At 49.1% G+C, this 18,991-nt stretch overlaps 1 protein-coding gene across 10 annotated transcripts in view; it reads right to left on the reverse strand.

Annotated features, from left to right (window-relative positions):
• Window positions 1-321: 321 nt before the first annotated feature.
• The window catches only part of LARS2 (leucyl-tRNA synthetase 2, mitochondrial), a 188,896-nt gene continuing 170,226 nt past the window's right edge, over window positions 322-18,991 (reverse strand). For 8 of the 10 annotated variants that reach the window (XM_038566682.1, XM_038566683.1, XM_038566681.1 and 5 more), the window contains 3 exons: window positions 18,691-18,802; window positions 6,520-6,647; window positions 322-1,651 (listed from right to left, as the gene is read on the reverse strand). In XM_038566682.1, coding sequence (XP_038422610.1) covers window positions 1,472-1,651; window positions 6,520-6,647; window positions 18,691-18,802 — 420 coding nt within the window. In that variant the 3' untranslated portion in view covers window positions 322-1,471. Of the gene's footprint in view, window positions 1,652-6,519; window positions 6,648-13,012; window positions 13,086-18,690; window positions 18,803-18,991 lie in introns of all 10 variants that reach the window. The other 2 variants (XM_038566687.1, XM_038566685.1) reach the window with 1 other exon arrangement.

Below are 18,991 nucleotides of genomic sequence, written 5' to 3' on the forward strand. Positions count from 1 at the left end.
GGAATTTCGGGGCATGGGGACCAGGCTGTATTAAGTTGATCTGTAACTGTGAACAATCAATTGAGATAACTCACTACCTTCGGACCAGCCAGGCTGTATTGAGAATCAGTAACTTAACTGCTGCTGTTGCTAAGGGGCCTGAACAAGCGTTGTATACCGCATTCTGGAAGTCCGGCACACACCTCACTTTGTGACTTTCCGGGTGGAGTCAGTCCCAGAGCCGGTGCTTCTGATGACAATGGAGCACCTCAATCTGTTCCTGATTAACTCCTAGAATTGGAAATATGGTGGCTATAGCAAGATCACACATATGTCCCAAAGTCATACATGACAAACATTTTATTGCGTTAAAAAAAAGTCATCTGTTAGCTGCTCAGCTGTAGCCACATGTGAGGCTACTTTGGAAAAATAATAGAGATTTTCAGGGGCGCAGAATGGCTGCATTCTCCTCCACTTCCCCAATAAGCATTCATCAGTGGCTCAGGCCAGTTCTGGTAAGAGCACCTAATTGTTGACTTCACATAAAACCAGATTACCCTAATGCACGGACAACCTCGCTGGCAGCCAGACGGCAGTGGTGGCTCGAACGCGGAGGCAGCGCTCGGTGGCATCGGCCCACTCGCCTGGGGCAAGCTCGCTCTGGCTAACGAGAGGCGCTGGGGACACAGCAACGTCGGGCCATCTGGGGCCCACATGAGCAGCCTCCCCGTGGGGCTGCGGTGGGCCTGGGATCGGCTCCAGCTGAGCTCAGAACCAGCGTGGTTCTGCTTCACGCCGCAGCACATTTTTCATCCCGAGGGAGTTGGAAGCCATGCTTCGCCCAAGAGCCCGTGTGTCAGCAGCAGAGCAGGCCCGGCAGCGGGGACGCCTGCAGAAGGACCGGGCTCAGAGCAGCTTCTGCAGATTGCAGCGGGCTCGCCACATGCTGGACATCTGGACACGATCCAAATGGCTCCCCCGTCCAGCCTGAGAGTGAGTAGACCATCTGCATTGATGCCCAAGCCGTCACCCGTTTAACACTGGCTGTCCATACTGCTCCTGTGCCGGGTGTGGGTCCTCAGTTTACTCTCATGTTTCCGGGGTGTGCCTAAGGCAGCACAATTTCTAGGAGTCAGAGCTCCCAGGCTGCTCAAGAGGCACCTCGTTCATTCTCACTTGCTTCTCTTCTTGCCTTCCTGTAGACCCCCAGGGGACACCCAGCAGTTCCTCTGGTGGCTTCACCTGCGTCAGCTGGCTTCCTCCACCTGCAGTGGTTGCCCAAGCCCTCTGCCCCTGCTTGCCCTCCTCCTCTGTCCACACCCACCCTCACCCCTGCACCGGCCCCACCACACAGGCTCACTGCCCAAGCCCATGTCAGAGCAGGAGGACATCTGTTGCTTCCCCCGCCCTGGGCCAGCACACTCCCAAGCCTTCCTCCCCTGCAGCAGTGGGAAGGAGGCCCCCTCCTTCCTCAGAGGCCGCCCTCCTGTAGTCAGTCCTGCACCAGAAAGTTGATGAGGGCCGTTCTGGGGGACAGGAAAGCCTTCTTGATGCTTCGCCCCTGCAAGAGCTTGACACCCAGCTCGCTTTGGAGGACAAGTTCATGGACCTTGTCCTGGTCCTGCGCGACTCCTTGGGGCACGGGGATTTTGCCGCAGGCTTTGTTGTTGATCTGGGAGGGAGAAGAACAGAGACAGAGACATGAGGAGCGGTCCTGAGAGTGGCAGGTGGCCCCAGGCCAACGCCCGCTTCCTGTAGACGGCAGCATCTGTGCGGGAAGGCAGGAAGACACAAGCACCAGCTTCCCCAGAGGATGGAGGGCAGTGAGGACAGGATTAACGCCCGTAAACCACAGACCAGGGGGGAGAGAGGATGCGGGCGCCCCAGCCCCGAGTGCGCACCTGTGCCTCCTGAGCGCCACCCCATACCAGCTGTGCTGGTGGTTAGCTCAAGACCCTCAGCGGCTTCCAGGGGGAGAGGGATGGTTGGGTCACTGGGGACCGAGTCTAAGTTCCGCTCACAGGGGGGTGTCACCGTGAGGATTTAACCCCGGCTCCTGGGGATGGCAGGCAACCTCCTGGCTGGGGGCCTGGCTCCGAAATGGGGCACCCAAGAATGGGGACTGGGAAACTGGACCCACATCACTTTAACTCAGCCTTGCCGAGAACGGGGTCCGTCTGGTTCCAGACATCGGTGGGTATTCACCAAGTACTGTTCAGTGAGGACAAAATTCACAGCAAATATGAATAGATATCGGCACTGGGTGTGGGAGCTTCTGAACAGCCTTGCTTTAGATCCTCCATCCCACCGCTCCTGTAGGAACACTTGCATTTCTTTCATTTGTGCTCTTTCTCCCCTCACCAAGATTTTGTTTATTTATTCATGAGAGACACACACAGAGGCCGAGACATAGGCACAGGGAGAAGCAGGCTCCCTGTGGGGCGCTGAATGCGGGACTTGATCCCCGGGATCACACCCTGAGCAGAAGGCAGATGCTCAACCACTGAGCCACCCTGGTGCCCCTAATGTTCCTGTCTTGTTCTTGTTTTTTTTTTTTTACTGGGAAAATATAGACATTGTATTATGAAAAGTTATCAGGAATCATTTTGTAGGTTTCAACCAAAGCCTATCAGGTGTCCCTCATGACCCAACTTCATTTTTTCAGATTTACTAAGAACTCAGTGGCATTTTTTCTTGGTTGTATCAACCTACATCACTGGTGGGGGCCCAATAAGATAAAACATTGTGTCCTGAAATAATTCTAAAATATGATTCTCCTAAAAAAACCTCCTGGATGCAGGGTGTTGGTGTCCTAAAGCTATGAACTGGGGCTGCTAGTCAAAGGACTGTGCCCCCTGCCACCCCGTCCTCCCACCACCTTGTTTCTAAGCCACTAGAAGCCGCCTTCTTTCATGAACACATGCTTGCTTTGACCAAGACCTCAGAAAAGACACCCCACCCTGTCACATCAAAGCTGTGCCCTTCTTCAGATCCTGGGGGCCCCAAAACGCATTCCCAGAACTGGGAGTGGTAATGAGTCCCGGCTCCAGCTCTGGCTCTTGGTTCTGACCCAGGGAAGAGTGGCCCAGGGCAAGGGCTCTTTAGCCACTTGCTGTGATGGGGCGTGTGGGGAGAGAGCACATGCTCTCATGCAGACTCTCAGGCCTGGACTTCAGTTTTCTCTTCTTTAAGGATGGAATTCTCTGGATGGCTGAGGGAGATAACCTGTCTGAAGGTCACTCCCTTATTATGCCCCTTTGTTTGGACTCCTGGCCACGATGGAAGGAGCCAGTGTGAGATGTCCTCTTCTATACATGGCCTGGGCACCATGACCCTACTTTTAGACCGAGTGCCTCCGTGGAGCCTGGGGGCTGACTCTCAGCTGTCCCTGGTGAGGCCTGTCCAGGGGCTGAGTCATTTTTGTCCCTAGTTGGGCCTGAGGGTGGGGCAAGTGACCTGGATGTGGCCAGGGAGCCCAGTGGGCATTCCCACATGGCCTGGACACCTTCTCACGGCTTCTGGCTCCCCGGGCCTTCCCTTTAGTTGCCTAACCCAGGGCAGTTCCTTAGAGTGAGGGGGTCTCCAATGCACTCCACCTCCTGGCATGAGGCACCAGGTAAATGGACAACAGAAGCCCAGGTGGGATTCCACACTGGACTTGGCCTTCAGGGGTCCACAGGGGAAGAAGCTCTTTCAAATCACCTCAAGTAGTGGCCATTTGACTTGCGAAAAGTCTTCTGGTCCCCATCTGGTGGCCTTGCAAGCTTCCATCTTTGCCACCTCCCCTCATTACTCACAGCCTCGGTCCAGGGCCTCAGCTTTGTTCTCTGAGACTTTGCCAACTGTTGCCTGATGGGCCCCTGGCCATGAGCACTACCTCCGTCTCATCCATGGCCACCCAGCAACACAAGGGCAGCCCTGTGATAGCTACGAACAATGAACGCTCCCGCTGACTAAGCTCTCACCCCATGCCAGGTGATGAGCTACGCAATCCACTGAGCCAACCTGTTCATCCTCCCACAACCCTGTGAGGTGCGTGTATAACCACTCTGTGCCCATTTAACAGATGGGGAAGCTGAGGCACACAAGGTGAAGCCACTTCATCCAGCAAGTGATGTGAATGGGATGACCCCCCTCAACCCCCGTTAGATGCCCTGCCTGCCCCCAACCCTCTCAGAGGCAGAGCCTGGCCTTCTCCCCAGCTCACAGAACCACCATCCCCGAGGGCTTTCCCTGTCTTTGCTTCTGCCAATGAGGCATCCTCTTCTCCATGAGGGAAACACCGCTCCCCTTCATAGAGCCCGCCCCACGCCCCTTCCCTGCACTGTCCCCGCTGCCGGAAGCAGTGACTGCCCACAGCAGCAGCCAGCGGCACCTGCCATCTCCCTCGGGGATTAGGCCCGTACTGCCGCTGTTCCCTCACTTGTACTGTGGACTTGGTTACATGTCATCTGTGACATGGGGAAAACAGGGCCTGCTCCCAGGGCTGTCGTGTGGGGTAAACGAGTATCTGGAAAGTTCTTAGGGCAGAGCCTGGCCCTTACGCGGCGCTCACTACTTGTTAAAGGGTTTTGTTGTTAGTGCATCAAGAAGCGGGCTAAGCACCTCCTGGTATTATTCGATTTAATTCTTTCCACAACGGGCAAAGCTAGGTGCTGCGTTTGCCTCCTTTTGTAGCTGAGGAAGCTGAGGCTACAGAAGCATTTTGTAAAATGGACACTTCCAACCAGGACAGTCTCACTCCCAAGCTCTACGCCTTAACCTTGAGGCTACAGAACTCCCTGTGTGTGTGGCAGTTGTGGAGCCCTGAGACCATCACTCCTGGGCACTGAGCCTCATGAATCTATGGTGGTGCCTCTGGCCTGGGTGTACCTGGTGTTGGGCCCAGCCCTGCGTGACATGGGCACGGCGAGACCAAACCACGCTGAATGACAATGTGCTATATATACTGCAGCTGCTCCTTCTGGCCAGGGCACCAGTCAGGATCCCACGGACACAGAGCACAGCGTGGCACGCTGCCCTGAGCCGGAGGTTCTCCAACTGGGCAAACCCACAGGGAGTCCTATTCACATTTTAAACTTTGGGTTTTCATTTCCACGATAACTTAGAACTATTTTTATCAATTACCAGAACTGAATTTCTTTTCTGCAGTGATTAAAGTGGAATGATAGTTTACAGACTCAAACTTTGGTTTCTCAAGTCGGCATTTCTTGTGCTATGAACGAGTTCTCTGGGGGTACACAAGACATTTCTTATAAACGTTACTTAAGGTAAAGAAATCTCTCTGTGCCACAAGGCTTCTTCTGGTTTTGAGGAGTTTTGGAAGAAGCCCACCAGGGCAGGCCCACCTCCTCCCTGCTATGGGGGAAGCAAAGTGGGGTTGGTGGGGAACTAGGTGCCTGGAGAGGTGGTGTGGAGACAAAGTGGCTGTGAAGGGGCCGGGTCTCCTCCACAGAGTTGGCTCTTCAAACACCGACCTGCCGGCTAGGCCCAGGGTTTGTACAGATGCAGGAGGGCAGGGGCCTGGCAGACTGAGTGCCTGTGAGCCTGGGCTCTCCCCCAGCTCCCAAGTGATGTGTGTCCATGGCCCTTTTCACCATGTGCAGTAATTTTATTTGTTTTTCTTTCCTTTTTCTTTTCCCAATCTCTCCCCCTCAGCTTTCAGCTCCATCAGGGCATCAGACCCTGTCTGTCCTGTTTGATTTGTATCCCCAGAGCCTAGCACTGAGCCTGACACACAGCAGGTAACTTGATAATTACTGAGGAATAAGCAAATAAACTTGGGCCAGGTGACCGACTTCTCTGAGCCTGATTTCTCAAGTGAAAACAATGAGAATGGAAATGCCTACCTTCCTGAGTGATAGGAGTTTAATTACATTTTGGATGTGAATGGCCTGGCTCCGTGTGTGGTGCAGAGACGCGCTAAGAGGTCTCCCTATTCCTCTTTCCCTCTTCAGCCACATCAGCATCAATTTTCTGTATGATGTGTTTCAGAGTAAACACATTAGATATTCAAGGATTACATAAAGGATAAACTGTTATTTGCTCTATAAAAGGTTGCAATAAAAAACTAGTTTTATGTATCTACAATGATGTAATTAACCAAAAAGAAAGAAAGAAAGATAGAAATGTTATGTAGCCTTTCTGAAATAGATTTTTCAAGGTGTTCCTGGTCCGCCAACCTGCTCACCATCACCCTCCTCCCTGAACGAACCAAGAGCCACTGAATGAAGCAGAAGCTAGAGGAGATGGGAACACAGTGGGAGAGCAAGGCCAGATCAGAACCGGTAATGCAGGCCCTTTTAATCCCTGGAGGGCCTCGAGCGCTTTCTGCTCACAAGCTTTTGGTATGTGGTGACCTCAAAGCTGAAGTGTGCAAAGGTAAGACGGGCAGGGACGGTCAGGCTGGGTCAGGCTGGGTGGGCTAGAAAGGCCTGACGGGACACCTCTCAACCCCACAGTGTTTGCGGGCTGCAGCGGGACTGGGACCTGTCCCTGGTCAGGTCCGCCCCCGGCTCTGGGGCTGCGGGAGACACTCACCAGGACGGCCATCTCCACCACGTCGGGCTGCTGAAGGAACTTCGGGTCCACGGTAGGCCACGCCTGAAGCAGCACACCAGCGTCCCAGGCGTAGTGGGCACACAGCTTCCTGGGCACCTGCGCCAGGCCTGCAACACCAAGCACAGAGGGTCATGGGAGCAGGGTAAATAGCCTTTGCCCCAACACAGCCTGGTTTGGAGCTGCCTGAGGAGGCCACACCTTGGTTTTACACAGCCTCCCAGCACCCCCCCTTACTTTGGCCTTGCTTATCATCCTGGGTTATAGGCAGCACCCCCTCCCCATTTTTTAAACCTATAAGAGCAACTTTTTTTTTAAAGATTTTATTTATTTATTCATAGGCAGAGGAAGAAGCAGGCTCCCTGTGGGGAGCCTGATGTGGGACTTCATGCCAGGCCCCCAGGACCATTACTTGAGCCAAGGCAGCTGCTCAACCACTGAGTCACCCAGGTGCCCCCCTGTTCCCTTTTTTAAACCGTACCCAGAACTGCAAAGATGCATGGGCACGTTGTTTTAAAGTGTGTGTTTGGAAAAACAAGGCTGCTGATTTTCCTTGGTCTCTGCACTTCTGTTGATGAAGGAATGCCTTTGTGCTCCTGAGTGCAGAACCCAAAATAATGAGCTGTGCTCGCTTCCTTTCTTGCCTGTGAATACTTGTGGTCTGTAAAGGCCTCGGATCCAGTCCTTTTACTCATGATCACTGAAGCCAACATGCCGAGAACAGCAGGGTGTTCCTTCTCGACCTTTGCAAAGGGATCTCAGCCTTCACACTACACTTTTTGAGAGGGGCTCCTGCCAATGACTGAATTGGGAGCGCTGACTTGGCTCAGGCTGGGTCAAATGCGAGCCAGCAGTGAGGAATGAAAGCCCCAGAAGGCTTGTGTCCTAGAGGGCTCCTTGCTGAAGCCCCCCAGTAGAGGCAGCCGTGCTCAGCACCCACAGTGCTCTATAAGGACTTCAGCCAAGGGCTGCTCATGGGAAAAGCTTCGACTTCAGAGCCTCTGCCGATCTCATGAGCACAAGAGATGCCCTCAAACGTGCAAGAAACACACACATCAGAAAACAGAGCTCAGGGTATTACCAGTGTGGCTACATTGCCATTGCCTCCTCATCCTCATCCTCCTGGAGGTGGGCCTGGCACAGGGGCTGGCAGTGAATGAGGCAGTATGCCCCCTGCTTGGGCAGAGCCATCACAGCTGCACGGCCCTCACCCCGTGAATGGCTTTTCCAAGGGTGGTGGAGGTGGGCTGGCCCTTGCACACCTCTTCCTTGTGCCTAGGAGATGCATTTGAGGGAATGGGCCCAAGCCTCACAGGTGGTCTGAGGCCAGCTGCAAGACAGAGGGAGTGAATCCCACCAACGCCAGTGCCTGGAATGCTGGGCTGTGGCTAATAACATTTTATTTTCCTTGATGGCAAAAGTAAGGCATGTTCCTTGCAGAAAATTTGAAAAGGTCAAACTATAAAGTAGAAAGTCATGTTCACCTGCAAAGCACTTTTTAAACTCCTGGTTTTCTTTAAAGATTTAATTCATTTTGAGAGAGAGACACACAGAACAGAGGGAAGGACAGAAGGAGAGGGAGAGAGTCTCAAGCAGACTCCACATGGCACTGGATCCCATGACCCTGAGCTGAAATCAGGTTGAATGCTTAGCCAACTGAGCAACCCAGGCACCCCTGAACTTCTGATTTTGAAGAACAGTAATGTATGTAATGAATAGTAAATTAACCAACCCCACCAAACCAAACCACTACCCCCAGGATCATACTATATAGTAGCTTTGTATTCCCTTCGTTTCATTATTTTAAGACAATGTTTCATTTCATGGAAAGGGAAGATCTACAATAGCACATACAGCATGATCCTAGTTTTACTAAATATTTATATGAACAGATAAAAGGTCAGAAGAATAAAGCAGAATAACGGCGGTGATTCTATCTGGGAGGTGGAAGCATCGGTGATTCTTTTAATGCTTTATATAGATTCTCTACAAAAAACATTTATTACTTCAGTAATTTGAAAGGATATTTCAGAATCAACTTTTCCCACACTGTGGGGTCAGTTCAAGATTTTTCTTCTGGTTTCTTTTTTAAGGTTGCATTTTGTTTCCCATTTAATTTTTTTTTTTTTTAAGATTTTATTTATTTATGAGAGACAGAGAGGCAGAGACACAGGCAGAGGGAGAAGCAGGCTCCATGCAGGGAGCCCGACGTGGGACTCGATTCCGGGTCTCCAGGATCACACCGGGGCCGAAAGCAGCGCTAAACTGCTGAGCCACCCAGGCTACCCTCCCATTTAATTTTTGAATCCAGCTGTACTTCATTTTGTGTGTGAAGTGAAGGAGCACAACATGGTTGCCCAAACCTAATTTGGAGAGTAAACCTTCCCCATTGGTTTCTGATTTTTCTTTTATAAAATACCATAGGGGGATTGTCTCAGGACCATCCACAGCTACTACCTGAAGCTACTCAAAGTGCCCATCTGCCATGTGCTGGAGCAGAGGCTGGAATGTGGATCCACACACTGGTTTTTTGAAAGTCTTGCTACCAAGAACTTGGTCAGCCTAACTTAAGATGTGTGCTCGGAGACACAGTTGGTCTAAGTTCTCAGCTCAAGCTGCGTATCTCATTTGCAGACTGTTATAGCCAGTGCCCAGACAGGCCTCAGGGCTACAGCCCACTCTGAGGAGACCAGACCCATTCCACGCTGTCGACTTCAGTCTTTTATGTGTTGCACATTATAGGTTTTTACTCTTTGGCCCTCTTGGCGTAACCCTGTGCTGCTCGTCAGCCTGAGGAAAGAGAAAGCCCATCGGAGTCTGTGCATCAAGTGGTGTCAAAGATGTAGTCCTGGGGCCCAGCTGCCCCTAAGCCCTGGGATTCCAGCACTTGCTGATGAACCTACTCCATTTCTAACAGATGTGCCTTCTGGCAGGGTCCGAAAGGAGCTTCCTGCTTGTTACTCAGAAGGGGTACTATTAAGACTCATATCTAAATACAAGACAGAGGTCACAGAAGGGAGATAATCACTTCTTTATTTTAGCAGGCTGGCCCAGGATGGCTCATCCTGTGATCCAGCTGCAGTGGGAAGGACTCCAGAACTTCTGCATGGTACTTGTACAGGATGCCTGGGAGATGAAAAGGGCCTTGGACACAAATGTTCTAGGCAGAAGCTGTTGCAAATTCCACTGGAAAAAAAAAATGAGGAAGCTCAGCCTTCCTGGAGCAATCAGGATGCTTATTTATAGCAGCCTGGGTCCCCGCCAGAGTTTCCATATAGATGGGAGTGGAGCCATCCTCCTTGGCGGCGAGGAACAAAAAACTCAATGGCTGTGGGTTCTACGCAGTGTGTTTGTCTCCCTCCTCTTTAGGGAAGTAAAAATACCTAATGTTTGCATATAGCAAATACGATGGTTTCTTTACGAGACACAGGCCAGGGCGAGAGCAAGCCCTGGAGAAAGTCTGAACGAAGGCTGGGAAGTGTCAGAGCCCTGGCATACAAGGCCATCGCACAGGGCCGGCTGTCCCCCACGGCCCACCCCCTTCCTGCTCCTCCTCTGGGAGAGCTGTTGTGGCTCACCTTCCTTCAAAACGACCGAAACAACCGACTCAAGCCTCCTCTCATGCTCTGAGAGCTGGTGAGGTCACCGCGGCCACCATGGCACCTGGGAGTGGGTGGTGGTGCACTTGCGGTGTCTGGGGACAGCAGCCTCTCTGGTGGCCACCATCAGGCCTGCTTCCACCCCCACCCCAGCTTGTGCACTCACACACAAGGGCCTCTGAAGCCAACTGAGCTTCATCTGGCTCTGGCGATTCCAAGAAAATGGATAGAATGTGATGCCGCTTCATTTGAGCTTTTATCCACAGAAAGAATTCCACTGACATTATTTTGAAATAACAACACTGACTCTGCACCCATATTCATATGTAAAATGCCACCAAGTCATCAGTGAGAACTTCTTTTCCTTTACAATGATCACACACACACACCCCTACGTGATTTGTATGTTTGTAATTTTGTTGAAATTAAGGGATACATATGTATATAGCAAAACGCTAAGCTACGCTATTTTGCAGCCACTTTCATTTTACAAAGAAAAATGGATTTGTGGCAGCAGCCTGATCCTTCAGGATTACGAGTTACCTCTGGATGCCTAAGTGGGGGCACGGGGTTCCCTTGCTGTGACCTCACAATTATGGTGGTGAAGGGACACCTGGAGCTCGCACGAGGCAAAGCCTGAGGCAGGAGCACAGACAGAAATTGCTACACAGCCATAAGAGTGGCCAGAAAAGTAGAAACAGAGATCTTACCACCACATTTTAAGTAACTTGTATTTTGGGTAAGCAGCACAAAAAGTAGCAGCAGAACAATCACCCAAATGCCCACTACTGGATGACTCATGGGACGTTCTCAGGATGGCACACACCATGGCCGGTAAAACAGAAAGGGTACGTCCGTAAGTGTTGACACAGAACTGGTCTCACACACACAGAGAGAGAAAAGCGTTTGTACAGCCTGCCAACATTTGCATAGAAACAGATGCATGTCTCACATACTCCACGCGTGGAGTCCTAGTGTCAGATTGAAGAGCCAATACGGAGCAGGTGTTCCCAGAGCAACAGAGGGACAAGGGCAAGGGTGCTATGGGGCTTAGGACACACCCTTCTTCAACAGTTGAATGTTTCACAGTATGTGCACAGACGTGACTTTTCAATTAAAAACTGAGGTTTTGCTTTGCTTTAAGAAGCCCAGAGAGAGGGCAGCCCGGGTGGCTCAGTGGTTTAGTGCCGCCTTCCGCCCAGGGTGTGATCCTGGAGACCCAGGATCGAGTTCCACATCGGACTACCTGCATGGAGCCTGCTTCTCCCTCTGCCTGTGTCTCTACCTCTCTCTTTCTCTGTGTCTCTCATGAATAAATAAAATCTTAAAAAAAAGAAGCCCAGAGAGGTGCACTGGAGGGGGAGTTACTTTGTGCAGGTGGCTCTAGGCCTTTTCTTCTGAAGCTGGTCTGCTTGCTTTCTTCCCTCCCTCCTTTTCTTTCTTTTTAAGATTTTATTTGTTTATTCATTAGAGACACAAAGATACAGGTAGAGGGAGAAGCAGACTCCCTACAGGGAGCCCAATGCAGGACTCGATCCCTAGACCCCAGGATCATGCCCTGTGCCAAAGGCAGATGCTCAACCACTGAGCCACCCAGGTGTCCCCTGCAGCCTGGCTTCTTACAGAGAAGCGAGGGCACTCTCGAGCAGCAGAGCTTGTGGGACATGGAGATAGGCCTGGCCTGTGACTGCATCCTGTAGCCACTTCATCCTGCTCTCCTGAGTGATGCAGGCGCCTCAGACACCAGCAGGATGAATGAATGGTTGCATCTGGTCAGGTGTGTGTGTGTGTGTGTGTGTGTGTGTGTGTGTGTGTTAAAGACTTCTCCAAAGAGAAATAAATTCCTTCCTTTCTCATGGTCTACTATGTTCCAGGGCCAGAATCTCAATATTCAAGACTTGTGGGTTTAGAAAGAAAATTGGAGGAACACCTGAGTGGCTCAGTGGTTGAGCATCTGCTTCAGCTCAGGTCATGATCCTGGGGTCCTAGAGTTCCGGGATCAAGTCCCACGTCGGGCTCCCTGCATGGAGCCTGCTTCTCCCTCTGCCTATGTCTCTGCCTCTCTCTGTGTCTCTCATGAATAAATAATTTTTTTTTTTTTTTTAAAGAAAGGTCACTTCTGAAGATGATGAAATTATACCTCCAACCAGAGTACCACGGAGAAGCTCCCTGTAGGGTGATTTTCTGCTTTCACTGTCCACCAACAAAAGAAACCTTGTGTCTTTTGTGTGGAAACAGTATCCGTGACTCCAAATACACAAAATTTCCCTAAGCAAGCAGCTAACATTCTCAGCTGGGGAGCACAATACTCTATTATGGTACACAAAAGTTAGCTGTGTGAATTCAGACATGGTGTCTTGAGCTCAGATCCCAAACTTCAGGAAGGAAAAAAGATTTCCTCATCCTGTTACAGTTTGCCAACTGGCAAGACACTGGTTCTGTTTCTTACTGGAAGGTCTCCGCTGACCCTTTAAGGGGTTGGTTAGGGACTACTAGAGCTTCTCTGAAATGTTTCCTTTTTATCCACAGCAGTGATGGCCATTTTGCTTCCAGGGCTCGGAATCTCCCCTAGAAGACAGATCCCAATTCTGCTGCTCTTTGGAGGGAGGCTCTCTCCTGGGAAAAATGTGCTTCTCTAGGCAACTCCAGAAAATGGCCATTTCTGAACATTCCATCCTCACCGTATTCCCTTTACAACCATTCTGACTTATCTGTCGAAGATGCAGGAATGAAACCAGAAGTTACAGGAAAGCCAAATTTTCTAGAACAAATGAAATGTGTATCAAAGCCTGGATGGAGAAGGATCGACAGTGTGGGATGGCAATAATGATGCTCCTCGTAATACAGTGCTGCCGTCTGCAAAGCACTCCCCATACCTTGACACACTGGCCCTCTTCAGCTCTGGGACGGTCATGTCTCCACTCTCTCCTGAGGGCACCTGACCTGCACCTGTGATGTAAAGAACAGGGTGCCACACCAGGTGTGTGGGACTCTTCACATGACTGTTAACGGACCCAGTGGCTCATTCAGAGGGTGTCAAATGTACATCTGTGGGGAGCCAGGAGACAAAGGCTCCCCATTACTTCCCTGAATTCAAGATAATAAAATCAATTGATATGAATTTGTAAAGCCTGAGTGAAAATGTTATCTAGACCACCCTCCCCAGTTTTCATGCAAATGCCCTAAACAGAGCCTGTACATAATACGTGCTCAATAAACCCAACTGAACGAAACTCTGTAGCAAAACTAAGGTTCGATCTCTACCTACTCATCATGCTGCAGCTCACAAAAGCTGTGTGTGGTAGGACAAATCATGGAGCAAGGTTTGGAAGGGGCTGGTTTCTTTCCTAATGCTTTGGCATGTGTCCTGTTGGGGATCCTGTCACACAGCTGAGGGATAGACGGGCAGGGCCACACCATGCTGTATATTCGTGTCCTAAGACTGGGCAGGTAGGGCCAGGGCCCTGAGTAGAGTAGATCCTCTCCGCCCTCCTGCAGCACAAATGAAGGGCCATGTGAGGGAGGAGTTTCTTCAAATCGTACTGACACTAGTCCTTCCTGGGCGAAATGAAATGAGGGAGATAGACAGATAATGTGGGACAAAGAAGGAAGATAAAAGGAGGAGATGTGCATATTCTAGGATGAGAGTAAGTTTATTACAAACTAGCTTTTTTTTTTTAAATTTTTTTTTAAATTTTATTTATTTATGATAGTCACACACACAGAGAGAGAGAGAGAGGCAGAGACATAGGCAGAGGGAGAAGCAGGCTCCATGCACCAGGAGCCCGACGTGGGATTCGATCCCAGGTCTCCAGGATCGCGCCCTGGGCCAAAGGCAGGCGCCAAACCACTGCGCCACCCAGGGATCCCTTGGTTTTGTTTTAGAGCAAAGGAAGACTAGGAAAGAATGAACAGTGTGCCATTTAAAAAACTTATTGTGGTTGCCAATGGTAGATCAAAGAGCCACGTTTCCTTCCCAAGGAGAGAATAAAAGGCTGCATAATATAATACAGCATGAGCATGGAGGGCCTGAGACCAACCTCCCTTTAGGGCACTCTGTCTATGCAGCAAAGAGTGAGTGTCTCATTCTCTCTAGTCTTTAGAACAAGCACCACAAGAGGCAGAGGAACCCAATGCAATTCACTCAGTGGAGTCAGTGAAATCCTCATTTCCAAACCTGACCACTCATCCTGAGAAAGACTCATCCTGGTCTTCCATAGGAAAATAATTGCCAAATCCTAGAGAAAACACTTGCAGATAGAATTCAATGGCATCCTGAAAATCCACAACACCACGGTCAAGGTGAACCTATGCCAGGGGAGCTTGAGGTTAGGCAGTCAATTAACTAGGCATAGATGCCATCAACAGGGCAATGGGGGAGATTAAAAGCAAATGATACAAATACCTCAACAATTGAAGAATATGGATGTTAAATAAAACATAGCTCCCACTCCTAATATGAGTTCTGGAAACAAGGACAGAGAGCTGCTTCCTTAGCATCATAAGGGATTTTGGGTCGCCTGGAAGGCTCAGTCCGTTAAGTGTCTGATTCTTGATTTCAGCTCAGGTCATGAACTCAGGGTCATGACATCAATCCCTGCATTGGGCTCCATGCTCAGTGGGGAATCTGCTCAAGATTCTCTCTCCCTCTCCTCCTGCCCCTCCTCTACCCTGCTTTCTCTCTCTCTCTCTCTCTCTCTCTCTCTCACACACACACACACACACACACACACACATACACACACACACTCTTTCAAAAATTCTTTAAAAAACCCTAAACAACATTATAGGGAATATCTATTCTAAACCAATAGCCAATATCCAACCCAACAGAGAAATGTTAGTTCCCCTTCAATCCGGAGTGAGACAAGACCATGTGGACTAGCATCTCCAATATCCTGTAGGGTTTTCTGAGCAGTAAAATACAGTACGTACACAGACTCCAAACCATAACTGTTAGAAAGAGAACCCTTATCCTTTATGTGCTGATCACAGAATCCTACCAAATCTAAGAGGATCTTACCCCTTATACAAAGTATGAGGGAGAGGGAATTGGGATAAGAGAATAAGTATGCAAAAAATTTTAAAAATTGCATGCCAGCCATCACCATTCAAAATGTATAAAGAAAAAAGACTCCAGTTACAAGGGCAAAAATAAAACATAACGGGCAGCCCAGGTGGCTCAGCGGTTTGCCGCCTTCAGCCCAGGGTGTGATCCTGGAGACCCGGTATCGAGTCCCGCGTCGGGCTCTCTGCATGGAGCCTGCTTCTCCCTCTGCCTGTGTCTCTCTCTCTCTGTGTCTCTCATGAATGAATGAATGAATGAATAAATAAATAAATAAATAAATAAATAAATAAATAAAATCTTTAGAAAAATAAAAATAAAACATAACAAAAGATACTTGGGAATAGTCTTAAGAAATGTTAGGACTCACATGAAGAAAACTATAAAACTTGACTCAGCGTAAGGGAAGTCTTGAATAAAGAGAGTGGTGGGGTGCCTGGATGAGTTGGGGGAGGATGTGACTTCTGATCTCGGGGTTGTGAGTTTGAGCCCCACGTTGAGTGCACAGTACCTTTTTTTTTTTTTTTTTAAGATTTTATTTACTTATTCATGAGAGACACAGAGAGAGAGAGAGGCAGAGACACAGGCAGAGGGAGAAAAGCAGGCTCCATGCTGGGAGCCTGACTTGGGACTCTATCCCAGGACTCCGGGATCATACCCTGGGCTGAAGAAGCACTAAACTGCTGAGCCACCCGGGCTGCCCTAGACACTACTTAAAAATAAAAAAAAAAAAAAAAAAAAAAAAAAAAAAAAAAAAAAAGAAAGATTTATTTTAGAGGGGAGGGGGAGGGGCATGACCAGCAGGGGCAGAGGGAGAGGGAGAGAGACTCTCAAGCAGACTCGGCACTGACTGAGGAGCCTGGTATGGGACTTGATCTCATGACCCTGAGATCACAACCTAAACTCAAATCAAGAGTCGGACACTTAACCAACTGTGCCACCTAGGCGTCCCCAAAATAAAATCTTAAAAAAAAAAAAAAAAAAAAAAAAAAAAAGGAGAGACAGACCAGACCACATGGAAGTCTGGAAGAGGTAAAGATGTAAAGCCTTCCCAAATTAATTCTAGGTTTAACCACATTTCAAAATTTCAAGGATTTTTAAGCACAAAATTATACCAGAGTTCTACTGAGAAGAATAAACAGGTGAGAAGAACTCAAATAATGATGAAAAAAAAAAAAAAATGAAGGGAGGCTAGCCCACCAGATGTTAAACTATGTTGAAAAAACCAATAATTAAATTAGTGAAACAGAACATACACTTCAAAAACAGATCCTCGAGTGGAAACGGGGATATTTTCAGGAAAATAGTCTGGCAACATAGATCAAGAGCCTTAAAAACATTCTTATCTTTTCCATTTCAAGGGCATCATCTGAAATGGAAACTCATATCTATGCACAGAACTGTCTGTGGTGGATTATGGGAGCCAATGCTAGATACGTCACCAGAACAGTTACCAAAGTCATGCCTGTGGGCAATTAATGCAGTGATTAAATATGTTTACAAGTAAAACACACACACACACACACACACACAAAATCTAAAATGTTTATAAGTGTATCTTATTTTTAAACTGGAAATACTCAGATGATTTTTTTTTTTTTTTTTTTGCAAACTCTTAGGAAGCCAATTGGACCTCCACGTAAAACCACAGATGGCCCAAACTATTGTTCCACATTCTGATTGTCTTGAGTAGGTCCTGACAGGCCACGCTAGGCCTCTGACACTGAGGCCCAGGCCCAGGGAACTGTTCTCCTCTAAGATTTATTCACCTGCTCTGGTCCCATAAGATGTGTGGCTCTGATGTTCATCTTCATGGCAGCAAGGGCATGAGCATATCCCTCAGGATTTCAAAGGGAAGGAGTGTGCCCAGGTTAGGTTATTCCAGCATGTGGGGTAAGTTTATCACTAAGTGATTGCAAAGGCCTTGCAGAACACCTGGAATCGTGATGGATGCTCTTGTTTGTTGATATTCACTCATGATCCAGAGACTTTTTTGGAAGCTGATTTGAGAATATGCATCAAAAGCCTTACTATTTTGCATCTCTTCTGAACAAGCATTACATTTAGACATGTGTTCTCAGGATTGTGCATGTGAACAAAAAATTAGCTATTCAACTCCTACCTTTTTTTTTTTTAAGGATTTTATTTATTTATTCATGAGACACACACACACACACACACAGAGACAGAGAGAGAGAGAGAGAGAGAGAGAGACATAGGCAGAGGGAGAAGCAGGCTCCTTGGGGGAGCCCGATGCAGGACTTGATCCCATGACCCTGGGATCATGCCCTGAGCCAAAGACAGACACTCGACCACTGAGCCACCCAGGTATCCTGCTATTCAACTTTTAGAACAATAATATATAGTTTGAAATAGTCTAGGTGTCCAAAGATAGGAAATGGGAAGACACTTTAAACCTCACACCATCTGAAAAAGTAGTTCCATATTAAAATTCACAAAAAATAGAGATGACAAAAAGGAAAAGAATGAACTATTGAAGGCAGTTCAGGGTAAAGAACATTTCAATATTTCTTAAAAGGAGAGGATACAAGTATTCCTAGTGATAGCCTTTTAGAATGACCAATTGGCCCTGAAAAATGCTCTCAAGAGGCTACCCTAAGACAGAAAAAGTACATGAAGTCCTGCCTTGGGCTTTCCTCTGAAAGTCAGGTCTTAACAGTAGAGAGACACAATCCCCTGCCTGCCTGTGGATCAGAATTGCCTAAGAGCTGGTTTAAAACTCTCCAGTCACGGGGCGCCTGGGTGGCTCAGCAGGTTAGGCATCTGCCCTCGGCTCAGGTCATGATCTCAGGGTCCTGGGATTGAGCCCCAGTCGGGCTCCCTGCTCAGCGGGAAACCTGCTTCTCCCTCTCCCTCTGCCCTTCCCCCCCACTCATGCTCTCTCACTTTCTCTCTCTGTCAAATCAATCAATCAATCAACCAACCAACCAACCAACCAACCAACCAGTCAATCAAAAGCCCACTCTCCAAGCACTCTCCTGGCTCCAGAACTGGGACCTCTAAGGGGGCAGGTGAGCTGGAAGCTTCCATATTTCGCTTACAAAAGCCTCAGGCACTGGGACTTGCTTCAGTGCCCAGTTTAGGCATGATGGTCTGCTGGAGCGACCAAATCCCAGTTCATGTGAGTTTTAGATCTGCAGTATGATCCAGGAGCCCTTTTCTCCATCTGTCAAGTGGGATTAAACCTGAGTTTCCACCTTAAAAAGATAACCTGAGGTCACGGTATATGGAGAGCAGGAGGCTGAGTTAGGAGAAAGAATGCCCAGTCTGGACATGTGTGCTAAAGTGGAGAAGTGCTTTCCCCTTCGGCAGGGGTGACCATGCAGAAGCCCCATTGTGACCGTAAGACAGAGGTCCTGGGTAGAGATGCCAAACACTGGACCCCATGCCTGAGGACACTTGAGCCCCAAGTTGTATTCCACGAGAGGCTTGAGCACATCCTGCTCAGATGAGGACACCCCCACCTACCTGCCCAGAGCTCCGAGGTGATGTGAGGGGCCATTGGGGCAGCCATCACCACCAGGGCACACAGCGCGTCCTCAAACTCAGGGCTGTGAAGAACCACTCTCTGAGAAGCTTGCTGAGGAAGAGAAAAGAATGGTGTAAGTATACTGAGATGATCGGAGCGCCTGGGTGGCTCAGTTGGTTAAGCGTCAAGCTTCAGCTCAGGTCATGATCTTAGGGTCCTGGGGTTGAGCACTGTGTGGGGAGCCCGCTTCTCCCTCTCTCTCTGTCCCTCCACTCTGTTCATGTGTGCTGTCCCTCTCAA

Source organism: Canis lupus, chromosome 20 (assembly GCF_011100685.1).
Source record: "Canis lupus familiaris isolate Mischka breed German Shepherd chromosome 20, alternate assembly UU_Cfam_GSD_1.0, whole genome shotgun sequence".
NCBI lineage: Eukaryota > Metazoa > Chordata > Mammalia > Carnivora > Canidae > Canis > Canis lupus.